This window comes from Mus pahari, chromosome 7, assembly GCF_900095145.1.
Source record: "Mus pahari chromosome 7, PAHARI_EIJ_v1.1, whole genome shotgun sequence".
NCBI lineage: Eukaryota > Metazoa > Chordata > Mammalia > Rodentia > Muridae > Mus > Mus pahari.
This window is the reverse complement of record NC_034596.1, coordinates 15,784,900-15,807,593: the sequence shown is the minus strand read 5'-3', so window position 1 is coordinate 15,807,593 and position 22,694 is coordinate 15,784,900. Positions and strand designations below refer to the sequence as shown.

At 42.2% G+C, this 22,694-nt stretch overlaps 1 protein-coding gene across 1 annotated transcript in view; it reads right to left on the bottom strand.

Annotated features, from left to right (window-relative positions):
* Positions 1 to 15,232, bottom strand: part of Nol10 (nucleolar protein 10) — an 84,621-nt gene extending 69,389 nt beyond the window's left edge. The window contains exons 1-8 of the mRNA XM_029540909.1: positions 15,079 to 15,232; positions 13,073 to 13,118; positions 10,862 to 10,960; positions 7,365 to 7,442; positions 5,658 to 5,695; positions 4,320 to 4,456; positions 3,359 to 3,424; positions 1,350 to 1,410 (exon numbers count right to left, since the gene is read on the bottom strand). Of these exons, the coding sequence (XP_029396769.1) occupies positions 1,350 to 1,410; positions 3,359 to 3,424; positions 4,320 to 4,456; positions 5,658 to 5,695; positions 7,365 to 7,442; positions 10,862 to 10,960; positions 13,073 to 13,118; positions 15,079 to 15,144 (591 nt within the window). The 5' untranslated portion in view covers positions 15,145 to 15,232. The remainder of the gene's footprint in view (positions 1 to 1,349; positions 1,411 to 3,358; positions 3,425 to 4,319; positions 4,457 to 5,657; positions 5,696 to 7,364; positions 7,443 to 10,861; positions 10,961 to 13,072; positions 13,119 to 15,078) is intronic.
* Between the last annotated feature and the right edge of the window lie 7,462 nt (positions 15,233 to 22,694).

The window sequence follows — 22,694 nt, the reverse complement described above, 5'->3', positions numbered from 1 at the left end:
GAACACTTACCAAAAATAAGATTTACTAGAATCAAAGCTTAGCTTTTAACCTATAACCCTGGCAGTGTGTGGTATTTCACCACAAGGTGACTTACTTCATAACTATGAAAAATGAAAAAGTCCCAACTAGACACATGACCCTTGAGTTGGAGGAAGACATTTATATTTTATGAAAAAGGTCTTTATGGCTTTGTTTGAATAAGAACCTCACTGTCATCCAGGCTAACATTGACTTCCTGGGTTCAAGTGATCCTCCTCTGTCAGTCTCTGGAGTAGTTAAGATCATCGGATAAGTCTTTTCTTTAATCTGTATTACTTTTTACTTTTTTAGTTTTGGGAGGTTGTTTGTTTGTAGACAGGGTTTCTCTGTGTGGCCCTGGCTGTCCCGGAACTCAATTCTGTACAGCAGGCTGGCCTCTAATTCAAGAGATCCGCCTGCCTCTGCCTCCCAAAGTGGGATTAAAGGCCTGCTTCACCATGCCTAGCTTACTTTTTGGCTTTTTGAGACAAAGACTTTTATAGCCAAGATCAGCTTGCACTCACTGTATAGACAAGGCTAGCCTTTAGCTTCTAACTCTAACACCTACTACCAAATGTTGGGGTATGGTCTACCATCCTCAGCTTGAGTCCTTGTTTTTAAAAATTGTATTTCAAATATTTAGGCATGAAGTGTCCTAATGTTTATAATTTACTTTCAAATGGCTCAGAAAACCTTTTAGAAAATGACATTTTTATTTTAAAATGGAATGTGTGGGATGCTATCACTGAACAGTTTTCAACATGTCTAAAGGTATAATTTTCTTAAATACATTAAAAGCTAAAGATTGATTAATTAATTAATTGGTTTGACTGACTATCTGATTGTCTCACGGATTTAGACGCTGCTAGGGACCAAACCTAGGTCCCACAATGCTAGGCAGGTCTCTATTTTTAATTAGATATATTTGTATGTCTCTATATGAGTCTGTGGGTGCATGTGCCCAAAGGGCCAGAAGATGACCTCAGATCCCCAGAGTTCAAGTCATAGGCTGTTGTGAGCTGCTCTACCCGGGTGGTGGACACCAAATTCAGGTCCCCTATAAGAGCAACAGTATACTTGTAACTGCTGAGTCATCTCTCCAGTCCCCAGAAAATCTTTTTTGCAATGAAAAATAGTTCAGTGGGTAAGGGGACTTGCTGCCATGCCTGACAACTTTGTCCAATCCCCGGGAATCATACAGAAGAACTGAACCAACTACAATAAGTTGTCTTCTTATTTCTATAGAAGCACAGTGGCAAGTGTGGAATGCACACAAACTGAAACTGGACACAAATGAAACACATCTGTTTCAGTGTGAACACGCACTAACCTCTATTGTTCCTGTGGCGAACAAGCCATGCACTGCATTTATGTCACAAACATTGTTCTCCCTAAACAGTAACACAAACACAGGAAAAAGTATTAGGAAGCATCTAGTTCAGGGGAAGAGGCACTCAATGAACACTCTAAGTCTGTATTGCATCCAAATCATGTAGACAGAAATATGCAGACTCTCATCCACAAATGAAATGCACCGAGGCATGGGTGGGTAATGGCATGGCTCACAGTCACCAGAGCCCTGATACCCAGGGGGACACTACCTGCTAGATGCCAGACAAGAGAGGCCCTCCTTCTGAAATACTATCCTACCATGAGAAGAAAGGTCCTTCTATTTTCTTCCAAGGCAAGGCAGCATTCTTAAGGACACAGGCCATCACTATGGCAACCTCAAGACCTGGATGTGCAAACAAAGCCTCATTTTCTTACTCGGTGGAGTGAATTTTGACCTTCCTCAATGGGTTACTGTGAGGATTAAATCACAGAACAAAACGCTCCAGTCCAGAGTATAAAGGATATGTAATAAATAACAGAGGCTATGAACAGGAAATTAAGCAGCTGAAGAGCAGGCAATTTTTCACAACGCAATAATGTATTTCTTAAAAGTTTAAGTTCTTGTATAAAAAGACTTGTAATTTAATCCCAGCACTCAGGAGGCAGAACTGGGTGGAAGTTACAAGTTTTTAAACATAAAGTATTTTAAAACAGGGGAGAACCAAACCATCTTTCCAGCTCGGGATTTTTACCACTCCATGTTCTCTCAGAAAGCTCTCGTAGAGATAAGGCAAAGGTAGTAAGCTCTGCATGTACAGATGGGTATCCGTCCAGCTTCCACGCCTGCCTAGCTGCAGGGCCCTGGGCAAGCCACCTACCCCAGTGCAGCTGCCCTCTATGAATGGAGAGAGTGCAGGCCCTGCCAGACCTTGCTGTCACTGTTAGCTGATACAGGTAGAGGGCTGCACGACACTCGGCACGGGTAGTGCGTCCACTCTTCTGCACATCTGCTACTCATCATTATAAGGAGGTAGATGGTAGGGTCACTCCTGAAGAATGTCTTTTTTGAATAAAAGTGTAACTGAGCATGGTGGCAATGTCTGTCATCTCAGCTCAGGCCAGCTGGTCTATATTAAATGCCAGACCACACAGGGTACATGGAAACACTGTCTCAAAAGGAAACAGAAAGCAAAATAAATGCAAAAGAGCAAGTATAAAACAATAAAATTACCAAAAAGCTTTTTTAAAGGAAAAGGTAGCTTAGAATATGTAGCAAAAGGAAAAAAAAAAGCAACTAAAAATTTAAATGTCTACTAATCAAGAATAAAATTTTAAAGATTTCCACAAATTGAGTGTGACAGTGCGTAACTTTAAGCCCAGCACGTGGGAGGGAGACTCAGACAGACCTCTTGGCATTCAAGACCAAGCTAGTCTACATAGTGAGTTATATAGGACAGCCAGAGCTATAAGGTAACAGACTCCGACTTAAAAAAGGAATTCACAAAAAAAAAAAAAAAAAAGAGTGACACAAAACAAATCATGGATGAAAACTTAGTAATAAAAGTAAAAATAATAAACTGAGTTTTTAAAAGTTGGGGAGAAGTTTTGTTGTTGCAGTTTTAAGACAGGGTCTCTGTTTAAAATTCTGGCGGGCCTGGTCTCTCTCTATAGCCCCGGCGGGCCTGAAACTTGCTATGTAGACCAGACTAGTCTTGAACTCAAGAGATCCACCCAATTCTGCCTCCTCTGTGCTGGGATTAAATTACAAGTCTTTTTATATAAGAACTTAAACTTTTAAGAAATCATAGGGCCAGGTGGTGGTGGTCTTAGGAAAAGAAAAGAAACTGAACAACACCTTCAGTTCTGGTTAAGAGCATAGTTAATGATACTCTTTTAAATGATGGCTCAGGATACTGGTTTAAGCAACTAGGTCATTTGATAACAACACCAGTTTCTGGCTCCATCTCCTGGGCAAAATACGTGCAGCAGTAGAATTGGAGTACTCACGCGGCGTCAGTCTGGAGAGGATTCAGGTACCGCCCTTGTTCTAAGTTTAATCTATAAACTTCAGAGCTGCAAGGGACAAAGAGGATCTGGTGAACTACAAGCATTTTCCTGTGAGTAAGTATAAACTTCAGAAGCTCATGCACAGCTCTCACACACAAGCATTCACTATGTTCAGAATTTGCCACATCTTAGTGGTTAAGATCTGAGATTCTTACAGGAACCCAAGTTCAGTTCTCAGCACCTCTCAGACTGCTCACAACCATCTACAACCCCAGCTCCAAGGGATCTCTTTCCACAGTCCAGCAGTGCGTCACTGGCCTGCACTGCCATTCTGAGGATCGTAACTCAGGTCCTCATTCTTGCAGAGAAAGAACTTAACCACTGAGCCATATCCCCAGCCCTCTAAGTCGGTTTTAACCCAACTCTACAACTACATAAGCCATTAGTGACAAAATGGTCCACAGAGAAATTAATCATTGATACTGAACAAGACAAAAAATTATAATACCACCTACTAGAAACTACTTATCAAGGCTAGAGAGATGGCTCAGCAGTTAAGAGCACTGACTGCTCTTCCAGAGGTCCTGAGTTCAATTCCCAGCAACCACATGGTGGCTCACAACCATCTGCAATGGAATCGGATGCCTTCCTCTGGTGTGGCTGAAGACAGCTACAGTGTACTCATATAAAATAAACAAATAATTCTTTAAAAAAAAAAAAAGGAACTACATATCAATACATACGCTATTATATATATGTACATATGTATGTGTGGGTGTATGTATAACTATATATATATAGTTAATCTCTTTTTCTAAGATTGATTTCTTTCACAGTAACAACACATCACTCTCTCTATTAAGGCACTCAAGTAGATGAAGTCTACAAGCAATCTAAGCAGAGGAGCCAGCTACCTGTGTGAGAGGTGGAAAGGAGAAAGCAAAACTAATCTGATCAGTACCTTGCACCTACGAAGTACAGGTCACAGGATGGATAGTGGTAAGAGAAGTCTCGGCCGAACTTGGGAATTCTGGTTTTGTAGTAAAAGCCTGATTGTGAGTGAAATTCAATATATCTGTCGTTATGTAAGAAGACAATCTGAAAAGAAAGAAAAAAAAAAAAAATCAAGGTTTGTTTGCTTAACTTTCGTCATCACTAAAACAAATCAAGCAAGAAGAACTCTCATCTCTCCCACTGCTCACTCTGTACAAATATAAAGATGTGTGTGCACATTTGACAGAGGTGTGCATGAAAAGCTAATATAGTATTTAAATGCATATCTATCAATACTAGAAAAAGTAAGTTATAAAAATCACCATACCAAAAATCCTAGATAAACAGCTATGACAGCTAAAAGGACAATCTGTGCCTCATAGTTGGAAGAACTGAAGCCAGAAGGGAAAGTCACATTAGCTACCAAGTTCAACTTTCTTTCAGGATACATGTGACATTAGTTTTTTTGTTGCAATCCTTTTAACTGGTGAATACTTAAGGGTACCACGTACTTCCCATCATTTCCATTTGAAATTGAGAAAGGGCTTCCCTAAGAATTGAAAACTACTGAAGATGACCATGAAAAGTTAAAGATGGACCGATGGTATTAGGAAAAGAAGTCTATTCAGTTGTGTTCAGACCTGCACCACAGCAAGCTACAACCTCTCGCTGAGTTACAAGAACTGAACAAACTGTTGGCTTCCTTATCTTGTATAAATAAGGAGATGAAGGCAAACATGCCTAGGCTAACATCAGTAATCAGAACCACAGATCGAGACCATAAGGTACCTAACACAGGGTGACTGCTACCAATCCCTTAGAATAAAGGTGAGGCCTGGAGACACTGACAACCAACTTGACATTAGGGTGACCAAAAGTTCGCTCCCAGTGGGTTTTTTTGTTTTTTTTTTTTAAAGATACTGTACATCATATATGTACTTGGCCAAAAATTGACAGAAAATGATATATTACCTATTATTACACAGTGATTTTTTTCTTAACGCTGGGAATTATCATAAAAATATTTACTACAAAAATAAGTTCCAGAGCTGGAGAGACAGCTCAGCAGTTAAGAGCACTTGCTGTTCTTTCAGAGGACCTGGGATCAGATCAGCAGCTCACAATCGCCTGGGGATCTGATGCCCCCTTCTGGCCTCCAAGGGCAACTGCACACACATGGCGTTCACTGTCATAGACACACACATGCATATAAATAAAAATAAAAAGTAAATATATTTTTAAAAAGTAATTTCTCCTAACTCAATGCTTGAGCACAGCAAGTGTAAGCCAATGCTACAAAACATACCTTTGAATAGTCATCTGATAAAATCTCAAAGGTGACAACTGAAAAATAGAAAAAAAAAAAAAAACAACACAATTATCAACCAGTGTTCTAACAAAACCACAAACTTCATGTGAGGATTCTAATTGTTTTTGTTTTTATTTTAAATGTATTCACCATTGCACTCTTCAGATACACTGGAAGAGGGCATCAGACAGATGATTTTGTGCAACCATGTGGTTGCTGGGAATTGAACTCAGGACCACTGGAAGAGCAATCAGTGCTCTTAACCACCAAGCCATCTCCTCAGACCTCTAACTGGTTTTAACTGGTGAATAATTACATACAGTTGCTGTGTTTGTCCTACCTCTCCATACAACAGGAAGAACATTCCCACTAATACTAGATGGAAAGTTATTACTTGCATCTAGATTTTTTTTTACAGAATTAAAGTAAATTTAGGATGATTCCTAAAAATTTTTGCCATAGTTTTGCTGAGATGTTCTTAGTAGTTTTTAAGATTTTCAAATATAATCTAAATAGCAGCCTTTAAAATGCTTCTTTAAAATGGGGCCCCAGGCTGGGTGTTCCTGTGGTGGTGCAGGACTTTACTCCTAGCACTTGGGAGGCAGAGAAAGGAAGACCTCTGCGAGTTTGAGGCTAGTCTGGTCTAGATAATGAGTTCTGAACCAGCCATGACTGCAAAGAGAAATCCTGTCTGAAAGAAAGAAAGAAAGAAAGAAAGAAAGAAAGAAAGAAAGAAAGAAAGAAAGAAAGAAAGAAAGAAAGAAAGAAAGAAAGCAACAGTAACTCTTCCCCTAAACCAAGTTTACCTCTACACAAAAACATTGTAAAAGATCTGTTATTAACAGCATACAAGGTTTCTATGTTTTCTAGCAGCAAGGGTGAGACTAGGAGGACAGATATGCTGGTAATTCTACACAGCACTGAATCCCATTTACTTCTTTCCCATTGTTCCTAAAACACTGGGTTAACTGATAATAGCTGACCCTTGCCACTTTAACTTGCTGTCTAAATTAGGCAGAATTCTGGAAATGACCCCTGTGACCTTCACAGGGTACCATGTACCCCTGGTGAGAGTAAGGCTGGAGCCTGTGAGCTGATGCACTGCTCCCTGAGATTACATTATACAGTATGACAAAGGGGAAGATTGGTTTAATCACATGAATCTCTTAAAAGAAGAGGTCTCTCGGGGCTGGAGATAGGACTCGGTGGTTAAAAGCATTTGTTGTTCTTCCAGAACACCCAGGTTCGAGTCCCAGCACCCACATGCAGCTCACCACCTATAACTCCAGTCTATGTGGATCAGATGCCCTCTTCTGGCCTACTGTGGTATCAGGCACATGCACAGTGCACAGATATGCAGGCATAACACCCATAAACAAAAAATTTAAAAAAAAAAATGCTGGCAGCCTTATAAAGCAAATGGAGTCCAGTTGAGACCCAGCAAGAAAGGAGACACTACCTTCCAGTCCCATAGCCATAACCTTTGTGGGGCTGGAAGCCTACTCTAGACCAACCCGCTGAGAGCAGCCCTGTGCGCAGCCCAGAGCACGGCCAGTGCAGGCTGCAGTCTATTAAGTGCAGTACCATATTAAACTACTTAATCTACAGCAACCAAAACATACCATACAACTCACTCCCATTTTAAAGAGCAGAGCAATAAACAATTATGAAAAGCTATTTATGAGCTCGGAGTTGGCCTCTTACCTTCAGAATCCAAGCACCTTTCAAACTTCAGGGATAACTGATAAGTGTCATAACACCGGACCCGAGGCTTATATGTTCCTATAAAAAAAATTAGCATGATGCAAAACCAAAGTCGCATAGCCATACCCTATACAACTGCTTTGTGTCCTTTCTGTCCTGAGGTAATTATCCCCAAATCAAAGAGCCATAGAGGATGAAATAAAAATACCTTAGAAGATTCACAGTAATCCAGTAAAAGAAGACAGAAACAAACAGCTTGACAAGACAGAAAAGATGCTTAATATTTGTGTCAGTCAGCTTCCCTGATAATGTCTAATACATGTAAGGTATGTGACAGAAATTCACCTTGAAACTGTTTTTCATTTTACACCAGTGGGACTACAGAAACCCAGCCACAAGCATAACAGCTACAGGAAGAATGTTCACTGCACCTTGTGTCACACATGGCCAAAGATTAAAAGCAAACAGGCTCCGCTGATAGGGCCCTGTTTAAATAAACAGTGATAACACCCACCAGGAAACATGGTGCCCACAAAGAGGAGCAGAGCCATAGCACCAATAGCAGACTCCCAACGTGTGCTATGCAGTTGGTTCTCTCTTTCCACCACGTGGAGTCCAGGGATCAAACTCAGGCTTCTCAGCCAGTACCTTTACCTGCTGAGCCACCACAGCAGCCCCCAAATGATAAGAGAAGTGAGTTCAAAGACTGCAACACAGTGTACATGATCCCAATTCTGTGAAGCTAAAGGCAGCTGCATAGGGATGGTGAGTACAGGAAGTGCAGACACAGCAACTATCTGGGGATGCTCACATCTTACATCACATTCTTCTATAATGTTTGCATGCCATATAAATGTGCCATGCTTGCAGTAAGGAAAAATAAATAACGATCATTTTGTTGTTGTTGTTTTTAAAGACAGGATTTCTCTGTGTAGCCCGGGCTATACTGGAACTCATTCTGTAGACCAGGCAGGCCTCAAACTCAGAAATCCACCTGCCTCTGCCTTCCAAGTGCTGGGATTAAAGGCATGCGCCACCACTGCCTGGTGAAAGATCATTTTTTTTTTAAAACCAAAATGACATAAAAAAACCAACCAAAAGGAAATAGTTTTCTAGCATGAATCAAAACCCAGGATTTCATTTTAAAAAAGAAAAGTTTAAAAACCAAAAAAAAAAAAAAAAAAAAAAAAATGGGCTGGAGAGATGGCTCAGCAGTTAAGAGCACTGAGTTCAATTCCCAGCAACCACACGGTGGCTCACAACCATCTGTAATAAGATCTGATCCCCTCTTCTGGTGTGTCAGATGACAGCTACAGTGTACTCATATAAATAGAAATAAATAAATTTAAAAAAAAAAAAAGTTTAAAAAAAAAAAACCCAAAACAATTCTCCCTAGCATGGTAATGAATGCCTATAACCCCAGCACTAGGAGGCTGAAGCAGAAGGCACATGAGCTCAGGCTAGAGGACATCCTGCTTCCCAAAGCAACAGGACAGCAAGTCCTCCCAGAGCAGAAAAGCATGCAGACTTTGAGCCACCGTTGGATGATACTGTTTGATGGGCCTTAGGAAAAACTACTAAGATATGCAGGGCCTTTGAATTCCAGTTTGTTTATCCGTTTATTTCTGCATTGTCTACAAGGTTCACTTGCATTAACTTGACTCTTGGGGAAAAAAAAATGTGACAAAAACATACATTTGGATAAAATCAGCATCTGTTTCTATTTTCATCCCTATGTATCAGTAAAGTCTAACGAGGTCACTGAGACACTGCTCAGTCACTGAAGCACTTGCATGGCACTCTCAAAGCATGGGGCTTGGTCCACAGCACTGAAGGAAGGAAAAGAGCACGCGTGAATCTGGCCTGACTCTAAACTGAATGCTTCCAAAAGAAGCCAAGAAGCTGCTGAGCTCTGTGGCCAACCACAGCTTGCACATGCCCTGGTCTAATTCCCGTGGATAGTCAACGTCCCTATCTTGACTGAAACATCTCCAGGAACAAATTTTATCCAACTTATTTTAAGCCACAAGTCCTAGAGCAGTGACAAAGATGGAGGCAGTGGCAGAAGCCAGAGATGAAAGGCCTAGCTCTACCTCCCTAAGCAGACAGCAGTGGATCCCTAAATCCAATTCTATGAGCTCCAAGGAAAGGGCCAGAGTGGAGGTAAACTAGAGGCCCCTACACCCAACCACACTGCCCTGTAACAGTCACTAACTGTACAGAGATATTTAAATTAAAAGCAATTACAATCAAAACTTCTGTTCTGAGACTATCAATGTTTATATGTTATTGATGAAAAGTCTCTTTAAGATAAAAGTAAGACCTAGCTAGTAGTGGGGCGCACGCCTTTAATCCCAGTACTCGGAAGGCAGAGGCTGGTAAATCACTGAGTTTGGGGCCAGTCAGGGTACACAGAGAAACCCTGTCTCGAAAAAACAAAAAACAACAATAAAAAGTAAAACCCAAGGATTCTAAGAAAGCAATTAATGTTGTCAGGAGTAGAGAATGAGTCCATAAAAGAAAGTGTAATTTAGCATTAAGCCTCTCTTGCTAGGCATGGTGATGCATTCTTAATCTCAGCACTTGGGAGGCCAACCTGGTCTACACAGCCAGGTCTAGGACAGCCAGAGCTGCATAGTGTGAACCTGTTTACATCGAACAGTAACAAAACCCTCCCACTTGACCTACCCCAAAGAGCACTGGGCCCATCTTTCAGTATCTCTGGATCTAGAACTAAAGGTCGAAGTTCCTTCCAGCTCTCAGTAACTATGTTCAAACATCTCAGGTTTTCTCAACTCTCTTACCCAGTTTCTCAAAATAAAAACAGAGGTTGAACACCTCATTGTTAAGAGACTGGCTGCTCTTCCAAAGGACCAGGGTTTGGTTCCCAGCACCCACATGATGCCTACAACTGTGTGTAACTCCAGTTCCTGGTATCCAAAGCTCTTTTGGCTTTCTGGGCATAAGGCATACACACATTAAACTTACATGCTACTGTTGTATATAAAATAAAAACAAAAAATAAAAATAATAAATCTTAAAAAAAAAACCTACAGGCTTACAGATATGGACAGCATTGGTACTAAGCCAGCCATCAACACAGCACAGAGGGATTGGCTGGGTATACATGAAGCCATTAAAATGGAGTGAGCAAAATCTGGAATGGATGCACATGCCTGTAATCTCAGCACCTGGAAGTAGAGGCAGGAAGACTGTGAGGCCAGTCTAGGATACGTAATGAGGCCAAAAGTTAAAAATAAAATTAAAAAGCTATTATCTGTGACCTACTCTGAAAATTCATTTTAAAAAGCTATGGATTGATAAACACAGTGCAGAATCTAGGTCGCAGATAAATGAGTGCTCATTAAACTCTTCTGAGTATTTCTGTCTGAAACGGTATATAATGAAACACTGAGGTAAACAAAGGGGTGAACTTTTCCTACTAGAGCACTTCCTGTTATGGAACACAGATAAATTGTAACCACAAAGATGCTTACCAGTTGCTAAAATATACTGTCCATCTTTTGACACCTTGATAGTAGTACACACAGTAGGCATTTCAAAGTCCTGAATAAGTTCAATTCTCCTACGGACATCTGCAAAGAGAGAAGGGGGAGGGATGGACACTTGTTCCACACGGGCATCAGGGCAGGAGGACAGGGCGTGCTGGACAGGCACAGCTACTACAGGCAGCAGTATCCAATTCAACGGCTCCCCCTGAGAACGATCCCAGCAGCCCACCCCGCTTCCCTCTCAGCTCCTGCCAGGTAACAGTGGATCTGAACCCCCAGGGACTCAAGCGTCCGCAGGTCTGGCTCCTGGGCTCCTGTTTGAACTGGGAGGTAGTAAAACCTTTGGGGGAGGGGCAGTGAGGTCTTAGTCACTGGAGCCACGCCCTCAAAGGGGACTATAGGATATTCATTTGCTCCATCTCCTCTTGTTTCTTGGACGCTCGACGGTGACCGGCCCCCCACCACGCGCTGCCACCACGCCGCCTCACCCCAGGCCCGAAAGCAACGAAACCACTTGTACAGACGAAGCCTCCGAAACCACGAGGCAAAGCAAAGCGTCCTCCTGAGTTACCTCGGGTACTCTGCGACCGCAACGGAAAACTGACTTTTCCTCATGTTTTAAAAAGAAAGAACATCTTCCTTAACTGAAAAGAAAAACTCCACAATGATAATCAGAGTTTAAAGACCTCGTCAAGGAGGAACACTAACACATCATTAGTCACTGCTGCAACAAAATACAGCGTTTTTCACTAAACATTTCTAGGCATAAACCTCCAAAATCTTAGGCTTATCAAAGAAATTAGCGCAGAGTTGATGCTTTCCTGTTAGCTCTGCCTCTCTGGCCAAGAGGGCCCAGGCTAGAGGAAGACCTAGCGCAGTCTCTATGGACCACTGCACTAAGACCTACACTCAAAAAAAAAAAAAAAATTTTTTTTTTTTTACCAGGGTAAGGATTCTGCCTGGTCACTACTGTGAACACAGCTTATCTATGACTTATTTATGCCTTTCGTATAAAACCCCGAGATTAAGATTAGAGGAAGGCCTGTGGGTGTGCCTTAGTGCTAGATAGCATGCTTAGCATGTGCGAGGCCCTGGTGTAATCCCTGGCATCGCAAGGAGCAAAAAGATCAAATACTGAACCAGTTGAATTGCTAGACACCTATTAGTTAGTCCTAAGCAGGCCAGAAAACAGTTTCTTCCCATAAATAACCTGAATCAATTTTGTTACACTTGAGCGCCCTAGAAGGGGAGCAGATAAAATTCCAGTCTGTAAGCTCCGAGCAGCATTTGTTTCCTACTGAGTTAAAAAAAAAATCTCACTTTCTACCCAACTTTAGTTCTATATAGAGCCCATTTTTTCCAAGAAGCTTGCCAAAAGATCTAGCTGAAACCCTCCTAGCTCTCCGTTTTTAGAGATTTGGCTAAAATCTGAAATCTACAGGAAGGTAAGCCTCCTTTCATGGCAACCTGAACTGGAAAATGTTCAATCGGAATAAACTGTGAGTTACAAATGGGTCTCATTGTTTACATCCAGACATTTTACACACAAAGTTCTTCTGTTTATAAAGAAAACTTTTACTGTCTGTCTATTGCAAAACACAGAGATTCAACTAATAGATAAAAATTCTGACACACTAGGAACAAAGCGGTTACAGAACTGTTTGAAAGACGGTCCCCCCGGGCCACCGTGCTGAGTGTGGCAGCCCTGAAAGAGTCTGACTACTTTTACCTGAGCCATGTCTCAGGGCTGTTGGCAACTGAGAAATCTGACAAAGGAGGTCATGGAAGGGCAGGCCTGTTTTCTGCCTGCTACCAAAACAGTGGGCTTCCCACCTCTGGGCTCCTCTGTGAAACGTAGACCCACTGTGTACAGGCCTCATCCAAGCCATGCTGAAGCCTTCCCAAGGGACTCAAGGGGCAACTGGGATAAACATACTGAAATGCCTGCCATCTTGCCATGTCATGAGTCCTGAAGTTTGTGCCTGTAACCCAGGAGCTTCGATGCCATCCATAAAAGAGGGAGAGGCTACCTCGTTAACTTGAAAGGGAGATACCACACCATCAGGAGGACAGTGGCCAACAATGTCAAAGAGAGAAGGCAAAAAGCTTATTTCCCACAGCCCATGCTTGAGAGCCAGAGAACTGGGGACACTGTCCCACAGGCAGCTGACAAGCTGGAGCACCCTGTATACTCACCGACATTCTTCTTCTGCAGTGCTCTCTTCTTCCTGTCAGAAAGCCACTACGAGAAAGCAGACAGTGCGCTTTAAAACACAACTAAATTATCTTCCACATGCAAAATAATGTTCATTTGAGAAAATGCAAGCTTACAGGAAATGGTAAAATGAAGAGTAGGACTATTCTATAATCTTAACTCCATGATAACATATATTCTGGATTTTCACTTTTTTTTTTTTTTTAATGTATGTAAGTGCTCTGTCTGCATGTATGCCTGCATACCAGAAGAGGGCATCAGATCCCAGAATAGAGTATTTCGACCCACCATGTGGTTGCTGGGAATTGAACTCAGGACCTCTGGAAGAAGAGAAAGTACTCTTAACCACTTCCCAGCTTTTTTTTTTTAAGACTAATTTATTTGATATATGTGAGTAGATTGTTGTTGTCTTCAGACACACCAGAAGCATCAGATCCTATCAGAGACCATTGTGAGCCACCATGTAATTGTTAAGAATTGAACTCAGGACCTCTGGAAGAGCAGTCAATGCTCTCAGTGCTGAGCCATCTCTCCAACCCTCATATTCTGGATTTTTTTTAAAAAATATATTTACATATACTAAACAATTTTAAAGCATCTGTTTTACAAAGAATTAAAAAAGCATAAAATTAATCCATCTAAGCTAAGATAATGCAAACTCTTGGAATGATGGGTTTTAATTTCTATATGGAGTAAGTGCTCCCAATGTGTGTGTGCATATTTCTGTGTTAAGATAGAGTCACACAATGTAGCTCTGTCACCCAGGCTGAACACAAGCTCACAGATGTCCTGTCTCAGCGCCGTAAGCACTGGGGTTATAAATACGTCTCTTTGCCAACCAAATGTAGACCTATGGAGCAGACCTATGACTGGCCTAATAGACGACCCTGGATAAGAAGTGGTTTTTACCAGCACATTCACTGGAAGCGGATTTTCTTCTACGGGCAACAGTTGAATGAACAGCAACCAAAGCACTTGTCAGTTATCATGACACTAAGTGGCTAGGTCTCTACCAGGACAATTTTGCTTCCCAGATGGCTTATGGCAAGGCTTTACGTTTTAGTCTGTCATCACAATTGGTAGGTGCAATCCTAGTATCTTGTAGGTATGGATCAAGGATGCTGGCAAACATTATATAAAATAACACTAGCAACAAAGACTTGTCCAGCTTAAACTGTCAATAAATTTGAGGTTAAATGCCCCCCTATGGAAAAAAATCAGTTCTAAAAGGGAAAAGTCAATGTACTATTCTTACTAGTCATGGCAAAATAATCTTGAGAAGTCTCTAGACGTGTGGACTCACCTCCCCAGACCTTAAGTATACACCAAGGCAGTCTGCATTTGGGACAGGATGATGCTTTAAACAGACTAGGGGTGAGCCACAGTTCTCCTCTGCAGTCTGTGACTGTAATGCTCTGACTGTTTTCAGGCAATAATGTTTTTAATTAAAGGATCTGAGAGTAGTTTCTAAACAGTCAGCATGTTCTTACACATGAACCTAATACAGGCAAAACGATGGTGTTGTCTTAGGGTTTTTAATGCTATGATAAAATACCATGACCAAACGCATCTTGGGGAGGAAAGAGTTTATTTCAGCCACACTTCTACATCACGGTCCATCACTGAAAAAACTCAAGACAGATACTCAAACAGGGAAAGAACCTGGAGGCAGGTGCTTATGCAAAGGCCATAGGGCAGTACTGTTTACTGGCTCGCTAGGACTTTCTTACAGAACCCAGAGCCATAGCCCAGGCATGGCACCACCCACCATGGGTTGAGTCCTTCCCCATCAATCATTAATTAAGAAAGTGCCCTACAACTAGTTCTTATGGAGGCATTTTCTCAATTTAGATTCCCTCCTTCCAGGTAACTCTCGCTTGGGTCAAGTTGACATAAAACCTGTCACCACGGTCAGCCGATGGTAAGCTAGAGATACACGTCTTAGGGCGATGAGAGGAACGGCGGCGGCGAGGGGGCGAGGACTCACCTCGGGAAGAGACTTGCCGCAGCTGAGGCTGTAAATCTTCACTTCGTTGAGGCTGGAGACCTGCATCACAGCGCGGAGCAGCCGGAGCCCGGCACGCAGTCACAGAACGCCGGCCCACCCGAATGCTCCAGCATCCAAACCCTTGGCGAACCGGCACAACGTGCAGGAACTGGCGCGAGCTGATGACGCACTTCCTGGCCCCGGAAGTGCGCGCTCACTTGGACGCCCCGGGGCGGAGGCACTAGAGACGAACTGAGCGGGTCCCGAGAGACAGGCAGTGGCTCTGGGGTTGGGAAAAAAAAAAAAAAAAAACGAAAATGAAAAGAAAAATCGTACGAGAAAGCATGAGATGGGGAAGTGAGTTTGAACCTGATATCGTTTGAGACTAGACTGTGTGACAGTTATAACCACTTATCGTTTTTAGAAAGTTCGTAAATTGTACTGCTCTTTCAGTACAGGCTGCCTCTGTTGTCCGCAGCAGAGGTCTTGGGATGACTTTGTAACAGCCGAGGACCTTCTCCAGTCTTTCTCTATATCCTCTTCCAAACACAGTATGAAAAGACGAGTCTGGGAAAGAGAGAATGGATAAGTAGGCTTTTTCCAAAGTGAAACCACTCTCAAACCCTGGCTCCAGTCGAGACTCTTTGGTAGGCTCTCATAGACGGGGGTTCCCACAAGCTCTCTAGGCAACAACCGTCGGGTGCTTTCCTCTTCATTTGCCCCTGGGCTGTGGCTCACTAGTTCCTGCTGGCTTTGTGAAGGCTTCTACTCTCGCGGAAGCCTTTTCTTTCTGAGCAAAGCGATCTGCCTCGGAACTTTTCTGTGTTGCTTCTCTATCAAAGGAGTTGGCACAAGCCCTGGACTCCCAGTTCTTAAGATGGTGCCATGTAGACACCACTCAGACCACCTCGTGCTTCAGTTGCAGGTCCCTGTCAGCCCCTTAAGGTTCAAACAGCTGCTTTAACTCCTTCCTGGGACGACCGATCTTTCCTCTGGGATCCCCCTTATCTTTCCTCTGGGATCACCCTTAGATGTGCTCAAGAATTTTTTGACTTAGGTGATTGAGACAGTACCGTCTTATATTCGTATTCTTCCAAATTAGACTGAGGAATTGCCAATTCCCAAGCTAGTCATAGTGACCCCCATCTAAAATTCTAGTGTCTGAAAGACTGAGACTGGAGAATTACCAAGGCCTGAATTACAGTCTCAACAAAAATAAATAAATAAATGAATAAAGAGGTTGGGATCCCAAAACTTAGCATGTAATAAATCAACTCAATCAAAAGTTATTTTATGTCTTCAAAACTAGAAAACTCTCTGGCCTCCAGACCTTAGTTGTGATCTACTTATCACCACAATTGCTTGCCAGCACCGTGACCTCCTACATCTAAACCCAGCTTCCTTAATTCATTGTCCCACCATGCTCTTATTATTAGCTCAATGCTATCTTCATAGTCACCTTGGCTAAATCTGTAGAGTAGCCCGTTTCTGCCTCTGGTTCCCATATTGAAGATCTAAACCTTGGCATCTCTGTAGTATTAAAAAAGGAAGAATGAAAAAGGCTGGGCGCCGGGCGTGGTGGCACACGCCTTTAATCCCAGAACTCGGGAGGCAGAGGCAGGCGGATTTCTGAGTTCGAGGCCAGCCTGGTCTACAAAGTGAATTCCAGGACAGCCAGGGCTACACAGAAAAACCCTGTCTTGAAAAAACCAAAAAAAAAAAAAAAAAGGAAAAAAAAGAAAAGAAAAGAAAAAGGCTGGGCATGGTGGTGTGTTCCTCCAGTCTCAGCACTTCAGAGAAGGCAAAAGGATGAGGTGTTGAAGGTAATACCTAGATAGTGAATTCAAGGCCACCCTGGGCAGAAGGCTCAGTAGGTAAAAGTGCTTGCCATCATGCCTGATGACCTGAGTCCTTGGAACCCACATGACAGAAGTAGAGAACAGGCTTCTGCCAATTATTCTCCAGCCTCCATATACCCTCAGTGGCATGTTCAGTCCATAGACAAATAAATAAATACATAAACATTTTAAAAGAAAAATTGAAGCAAGAACATTGGACAGTGTGTTGATGTGTTCTGTTTCTAGTGTAGTTAAAGGTCCTAGGCCATTTTGCTTCAGCTCAGTTCTGTCTCCTGTAGCACCTAGGTGTTTGAGCACTTGGTGTCTTACCTGAAGCTTTGCTGTGCTGGACTTCAGGATACCTCCCATGCCCAAGTTCTACCTGGTTATCAAGACTCACCTGTTAAATATTTTGCTCATTTTTCTGTTCTGTATGAATGTCATTAATAACAGATTAGGGTTTTTTTCTCTGACTGGTCTATTTTTATGAGCAAAATGTGCAATTATTTAAAATATCCTGCAACTTTGATAGTATTGAACCAAATGTAATGCTATTGTTTCTAAAGTTGGCTTTTTTTCTATGGGGTTCTAGTCCCTTATGATGGTCCCTTATGAAGTTAATGGAACTCATTTTGTTTTTATTATTTTAAATTGTGTGTGTGTGTGTGTGTGTGTGTGTGTGTGTGTGTATTTGCACAAGAGTGCAGGTACCTATATCCAAAGACATTGGATCCCATGGAGGTGAAGTTACAGGTGGTTGTGAAGGTGCTGGGGACCAAAGTTGAGTCCTCTGGAAGAGCAGTAAATACTCTTAGCCATTGAGCCATTTCTCCCAACTCCAAAAACTGTCCTTTTTAAAGAACCCACAAGTCTTTATTCATCCTAGGATGGGTCTACTTTTATGTATTTGTCACTAAATATTAAATAATGTATTAGAGCCTCTATATGTTGCCCAGCCTCAACAATCCACTAGGGACCACAGCATCCTTGGATTATTGGATATTTTGAAGCAAATCTTTGATTAGCAACAAGGATTGTAGTTCTCTGAGCACCTCCCTCATCCTCAGTCAGTGAGTCAACACAGATATATAGGACCCTTTCAGTAAATACTTGTTGATAAGATGAAACAATTGGTCACTCTGGGTGCTGTAACAAAACACCTCAGACTGGGTAGCTTATAAACGACAGAAATTTCTCAGAATTCTGAAGGCAAGGAAGTCAAAATTTGGGGTACCCTCAGCTCTGGTCAGGGCTGACTTCCTTCATGGGCATTTTTCTCATTGCTAAGAAAGACACATGGTAGAAAAGACCTTGAGCTTCTTAAAACCTACTTTATAAGTTACAGCCTAGCAGTGGTGGCACACGCCTTTAATTCCAGCATTTGGGAAGAGTGGCAATCAGATCTCTATGAGTTTGAGGCCAGCCTGGTCTATAGAGTGAGTTCCAGGACAGCCAGGACTACACAGAGAAACAAACAAAACAACAACTCCACAAATCATATTTATAAGAACTCCACCCTTAACCCTATCATCCCCCACTATGGTTTGAATATGAACTGTTATACTCCCTAAAATTGTTCATGTGTTGAACACTGATCCCCAGCTGGTGGTAATATTGAGAAGTGATTGGATTATAACAGCTCCAACTTGATCAATAGATAACCTGAATAGGCTCTTAAGAGTTGGGGCCTGGGCTCAACAGGTAATAGTCCTTGTACCCAACCTGGTGATCTAATATTGATTCCCAGGACCCATCTAGTGAAGGAGAGAGATAATTCTGGCAAGTTGTTCTGTGGACTCCAGACACATGTGCACCCACACCCACACAAAATAAATAATGTAAAGATTTTTTTATTTTAAGTTGGGTCCAGCTTGGAGGGGTAGGTCACTGGGAGCATGCCTATGGAAGCTCTCTCTCCCTCTTCTTCCTCTTTCTCTACCTTCTTTTTCTCCTTTTTTTTTTTTTAAATCTCACTCTTCCTGACAGCTTGAGGCACATATCCCCTCCTGGGCTACATGTTCCTGCCACCATGGAGCCTCACAGCCATGGGCCCCACACCTCTGAGAATGAGAACCAGTGTAAACCTGTCCTCTTTTCAAGTTGCTTTCTTAGGTGTTTAGTCACAGCTTCAGAAAGCTGACTGGCAACCATCCCACTCCCCAGACGTCTTCCTCTAACCATCCCCTTGAGGATTTCAACATACAAATCTGAGGGAAGAGACACATACAGAACATAGCACTCTTTGCTGGGAATTTAGTTCAGTGGGACAGTACTTGCCTGCAAGCTCAAGGCTGTGGGTGTGATCCCCAGCACACACACATAGAAAGAAGGGGGAGAAGTCATCCTGACCCAAAGTCCTTCAGTGTTTCATACGCTTTAGCCTGTGTTGATACCACATAGCTCCACAAAGATGGTTTTTATTTCAAACACATCCACTTGTCTCTCCAACAGGAACAGCACAACTGATAGTCAGCAACTGCACAGAAGAGAACACAGGCTTTGCGTCAACATGAGCAAAGGCTCTGCACACTCATCCCCAAAGGTCTGACCTACTTTGCCCAGCAGACAGCCGCTAAGGAAGAGGCTGGACTCAGAGAGTGGCTGCTCCAGTGCTTTCGACATCTTGTCTAACAAGGCACCCAGTCTCCCCGATGTGTGTGTGGGGGGGGCAGTGAACTTTGATGAGGGGCTGTGTTACACAGACTTCTGAGCTAGACTGCGTGGGCTTCACTGCTAGCTCTAACACGTGCTGCTGCATAGTGAGAGTTAGCCCCCTGCCTTTGGTTCCTACTGCAGCTGGCTGTTGCGAGAGTAAAATGCTGCAAATCACTGATTTCAGAGTGTCTGCCACTCAGACCAGGCTGGCCTTGGACTCAGACATCCATCCATCTGCCTCAGATTCCTGAATACTGTGATTAAAAGCATGTGCCACCACACCAGGCTCAAGCTCTTTAATTGTAGAATCCTTTGACAGAGGGCCGTAGAAGTAGCTCCTAGGGTAAAGGTGCTTGCTGCTAAGCCTAGCAACCCTAAGTTTGATCCCCAGGTGGGAGGAATAAACTGAATCCAACCAAGTATCCTCTGACCCCACATATCTGTCTCCCCGTTTCTTTATCTTAAAATGCTTTAATATGTATTTAAAAGAATCCTTTGGCTAAAGAGTGTCAGATACTCACTGAGAACAAGAGTAAGCTAACTAGTGTCATCTGTGAACTACAATCTGGCCACAAGACTGCTCTGCATGTGCTTTCCCCAATCCTGACCCCATCCTTATAATGAAATCGATGCCTGACATTGTGACCATGGTTGAATTCATTCCCTCAAAGCTTGCACAGCGGGTCACTGCCTGTTCTGCACAGCCCCGGAGATGACCTCTAATAGCCATCCTTTGGGGTTTGAATGAGTGAGCTCATTAAATATGAGGTAAGCAAGAGTAAAACAACAAATAGCAGGTAGCAGATAGACAGGCAGATAAACAAGAAGACAACAAACTGGGTGTTAAAAACACTGAGATGACTGGAATGGAGAACAATGTGTCACATTATCAGGGGACCCCCACCATGTTTGTGCACTTATAAACATCCAACAGAAGTCAACTAAAAAGGGTAAGGGAGTCAGCTGGAGTTTTCCACTGAACTCACAATGGGTGAGCTCTGGGCCCCTTTTCCCACTATAGATAAGCTAAACAACAGTAACATCTCCTAGAAATACTTTACCTTGTAGCTCTTCTCAACTATACAAATTCCTTAAACTATTTTATTATTTTTTAGTTATGGTTGTGTCTGTATTTAGGTATGTGCATGCGAATGTTAGTGAAGGGTAGAGGTGTTGGATCTTGCAAGACTGGAGTTACAGGCAGTTGTAAGCTGCCCAATGTGGGTGCTTGGGCCCAATCACAGGTTCTCTGCAACAGCAGTTTGTATTTTTAATGGCTGAATCCTCTTTTCATCCTGATAAGATGCTTTAAATTCTCTTAGATGGTTGTTTTTCTCTTCTTCTACCCCCTTACAGAGTCAGGTGATCATCAGCCTGACTGAGGACACCGAGTTTTGGAGGAGACAAGTTTTGCTCCCAGGGTGAGCTTTCAATAAATGTAAACACCGGTTGGCAACTTAACAGTGTAATGTGAACAAAACTGGTACATGCTCACCATTTAACTCTGGTGGTCAGATCTGAGTAACTGAACCACAGACCTGTGAATGTTTAACTTAACCAGACTAATCTTAGTGAACAGACAAAATACACAAAAGTTCAGCAACGTTTTTTGTGGATGATTTAGTCAGGCAGAGATAATAACAAGGGCCTACTACACATGGCTTAGCACTTTACCATCACTGTTGCTGAAATGAGAGATGATAGCTAGTGGTCATTAAAAGACTTGTTTAAAAAAATAAATAAGATATATCAAGACTGAGTCTCGAGAGATGGCTCAGCAGTTAAGAACACTAGCAGCACACCCATGAGGACCAGAGTTTCTGTCTCAGCACCCACACAACAAACCCCATATCCTGTAAAGACCTGTAACTCTAGTTCCAAGGGATCCAGTGCCTTCTGATATCTGTGCACTCACAGACAAGCCTACCTGCACAAATACATACGCATGCATTCACACAGATACACATGTAAATAAATGAAAATAAATTGGGAAAATGTATTTAGACTGGCAAAAATATTTATAAAATTCACATTTAACAGACTAGTGTTTGGGATCTGTGAAGAGCCCTTAGCCAGGCATGGTGGTATACCCATGTAATCCCAGCCATGGGGAGGCTAAAGAAAGAAGATTCTGAGTCCATGGCTAATTTAGGTCACCAGGGAAGGCTGGAGAAACAATTCTGCTGCTCTTCTGTTCCCAACAACTACATGTGGCAGTTCACAACTGGAACTCCAGCTCCAGGGGATCCGATGGCCTCTTCTGGCCTCTAAGAGCAACTTAGGCACACATTTCTTCTACACAGACACACAGACATACAAAAATTTAAAATAAATTAGCTGGGTATGGTAATGCATACCTTTAATCCCAACACTCAGGAGTCAGAGCCAGGCAGATTTCTGAGTTTGAGGCCAGCCTGGTCTACAGAGTGAGTTCTAGAACAGCCAGGGGTACACAGAGAAATCCTGTCTCAAGGTGTGTGTGTAGGTGGGTCTGTGGGGGAAATAAAATTTTTTAAAAATTTAATTAAATAAACAAAAGCCATCCTTGACCACAGACAAACCCCCCATAACCCCAACAACTTAGGAAACTGGAAGCTGGAGCAGGAAAATTGCACGTTTGAAGCAAGTCTCATTCATTCGTGTATATATATATATATATATATATATATATATATATATATATATATANTATATATATATATATATATATATATATATATATATATATATATATAATTTCAAGGCCAGCCTAGGTCACTTAAGGAGATACTGACTGCCTCAGTACTGAAAAATATAAAATAAAGATGGCTGTAATTGTTGGTAGAACACTTGCCTAGTATATGAGATCTTGGGCTCAATCTCCAAGATTGTAAAGGAAACAAATATAACTTCTAATCAAAACCAAATAGAACTCCTGGTACTCAATAAAGATAAAGGAATCTAATAAAATATACGATAGTATTTTTATGACCAATAAAAGGATGTGGATGTCGGCTACATGAGTAGTCATCAGGAAAGTAGGAACCCAACAATGTACATAAATATCTGGTTGTTTAAAATAAAAAATTTCTGGGCCAGAGAGAGGGCTTGGTGGGTAAAGGTATTGCTGTCAGGATCACCACC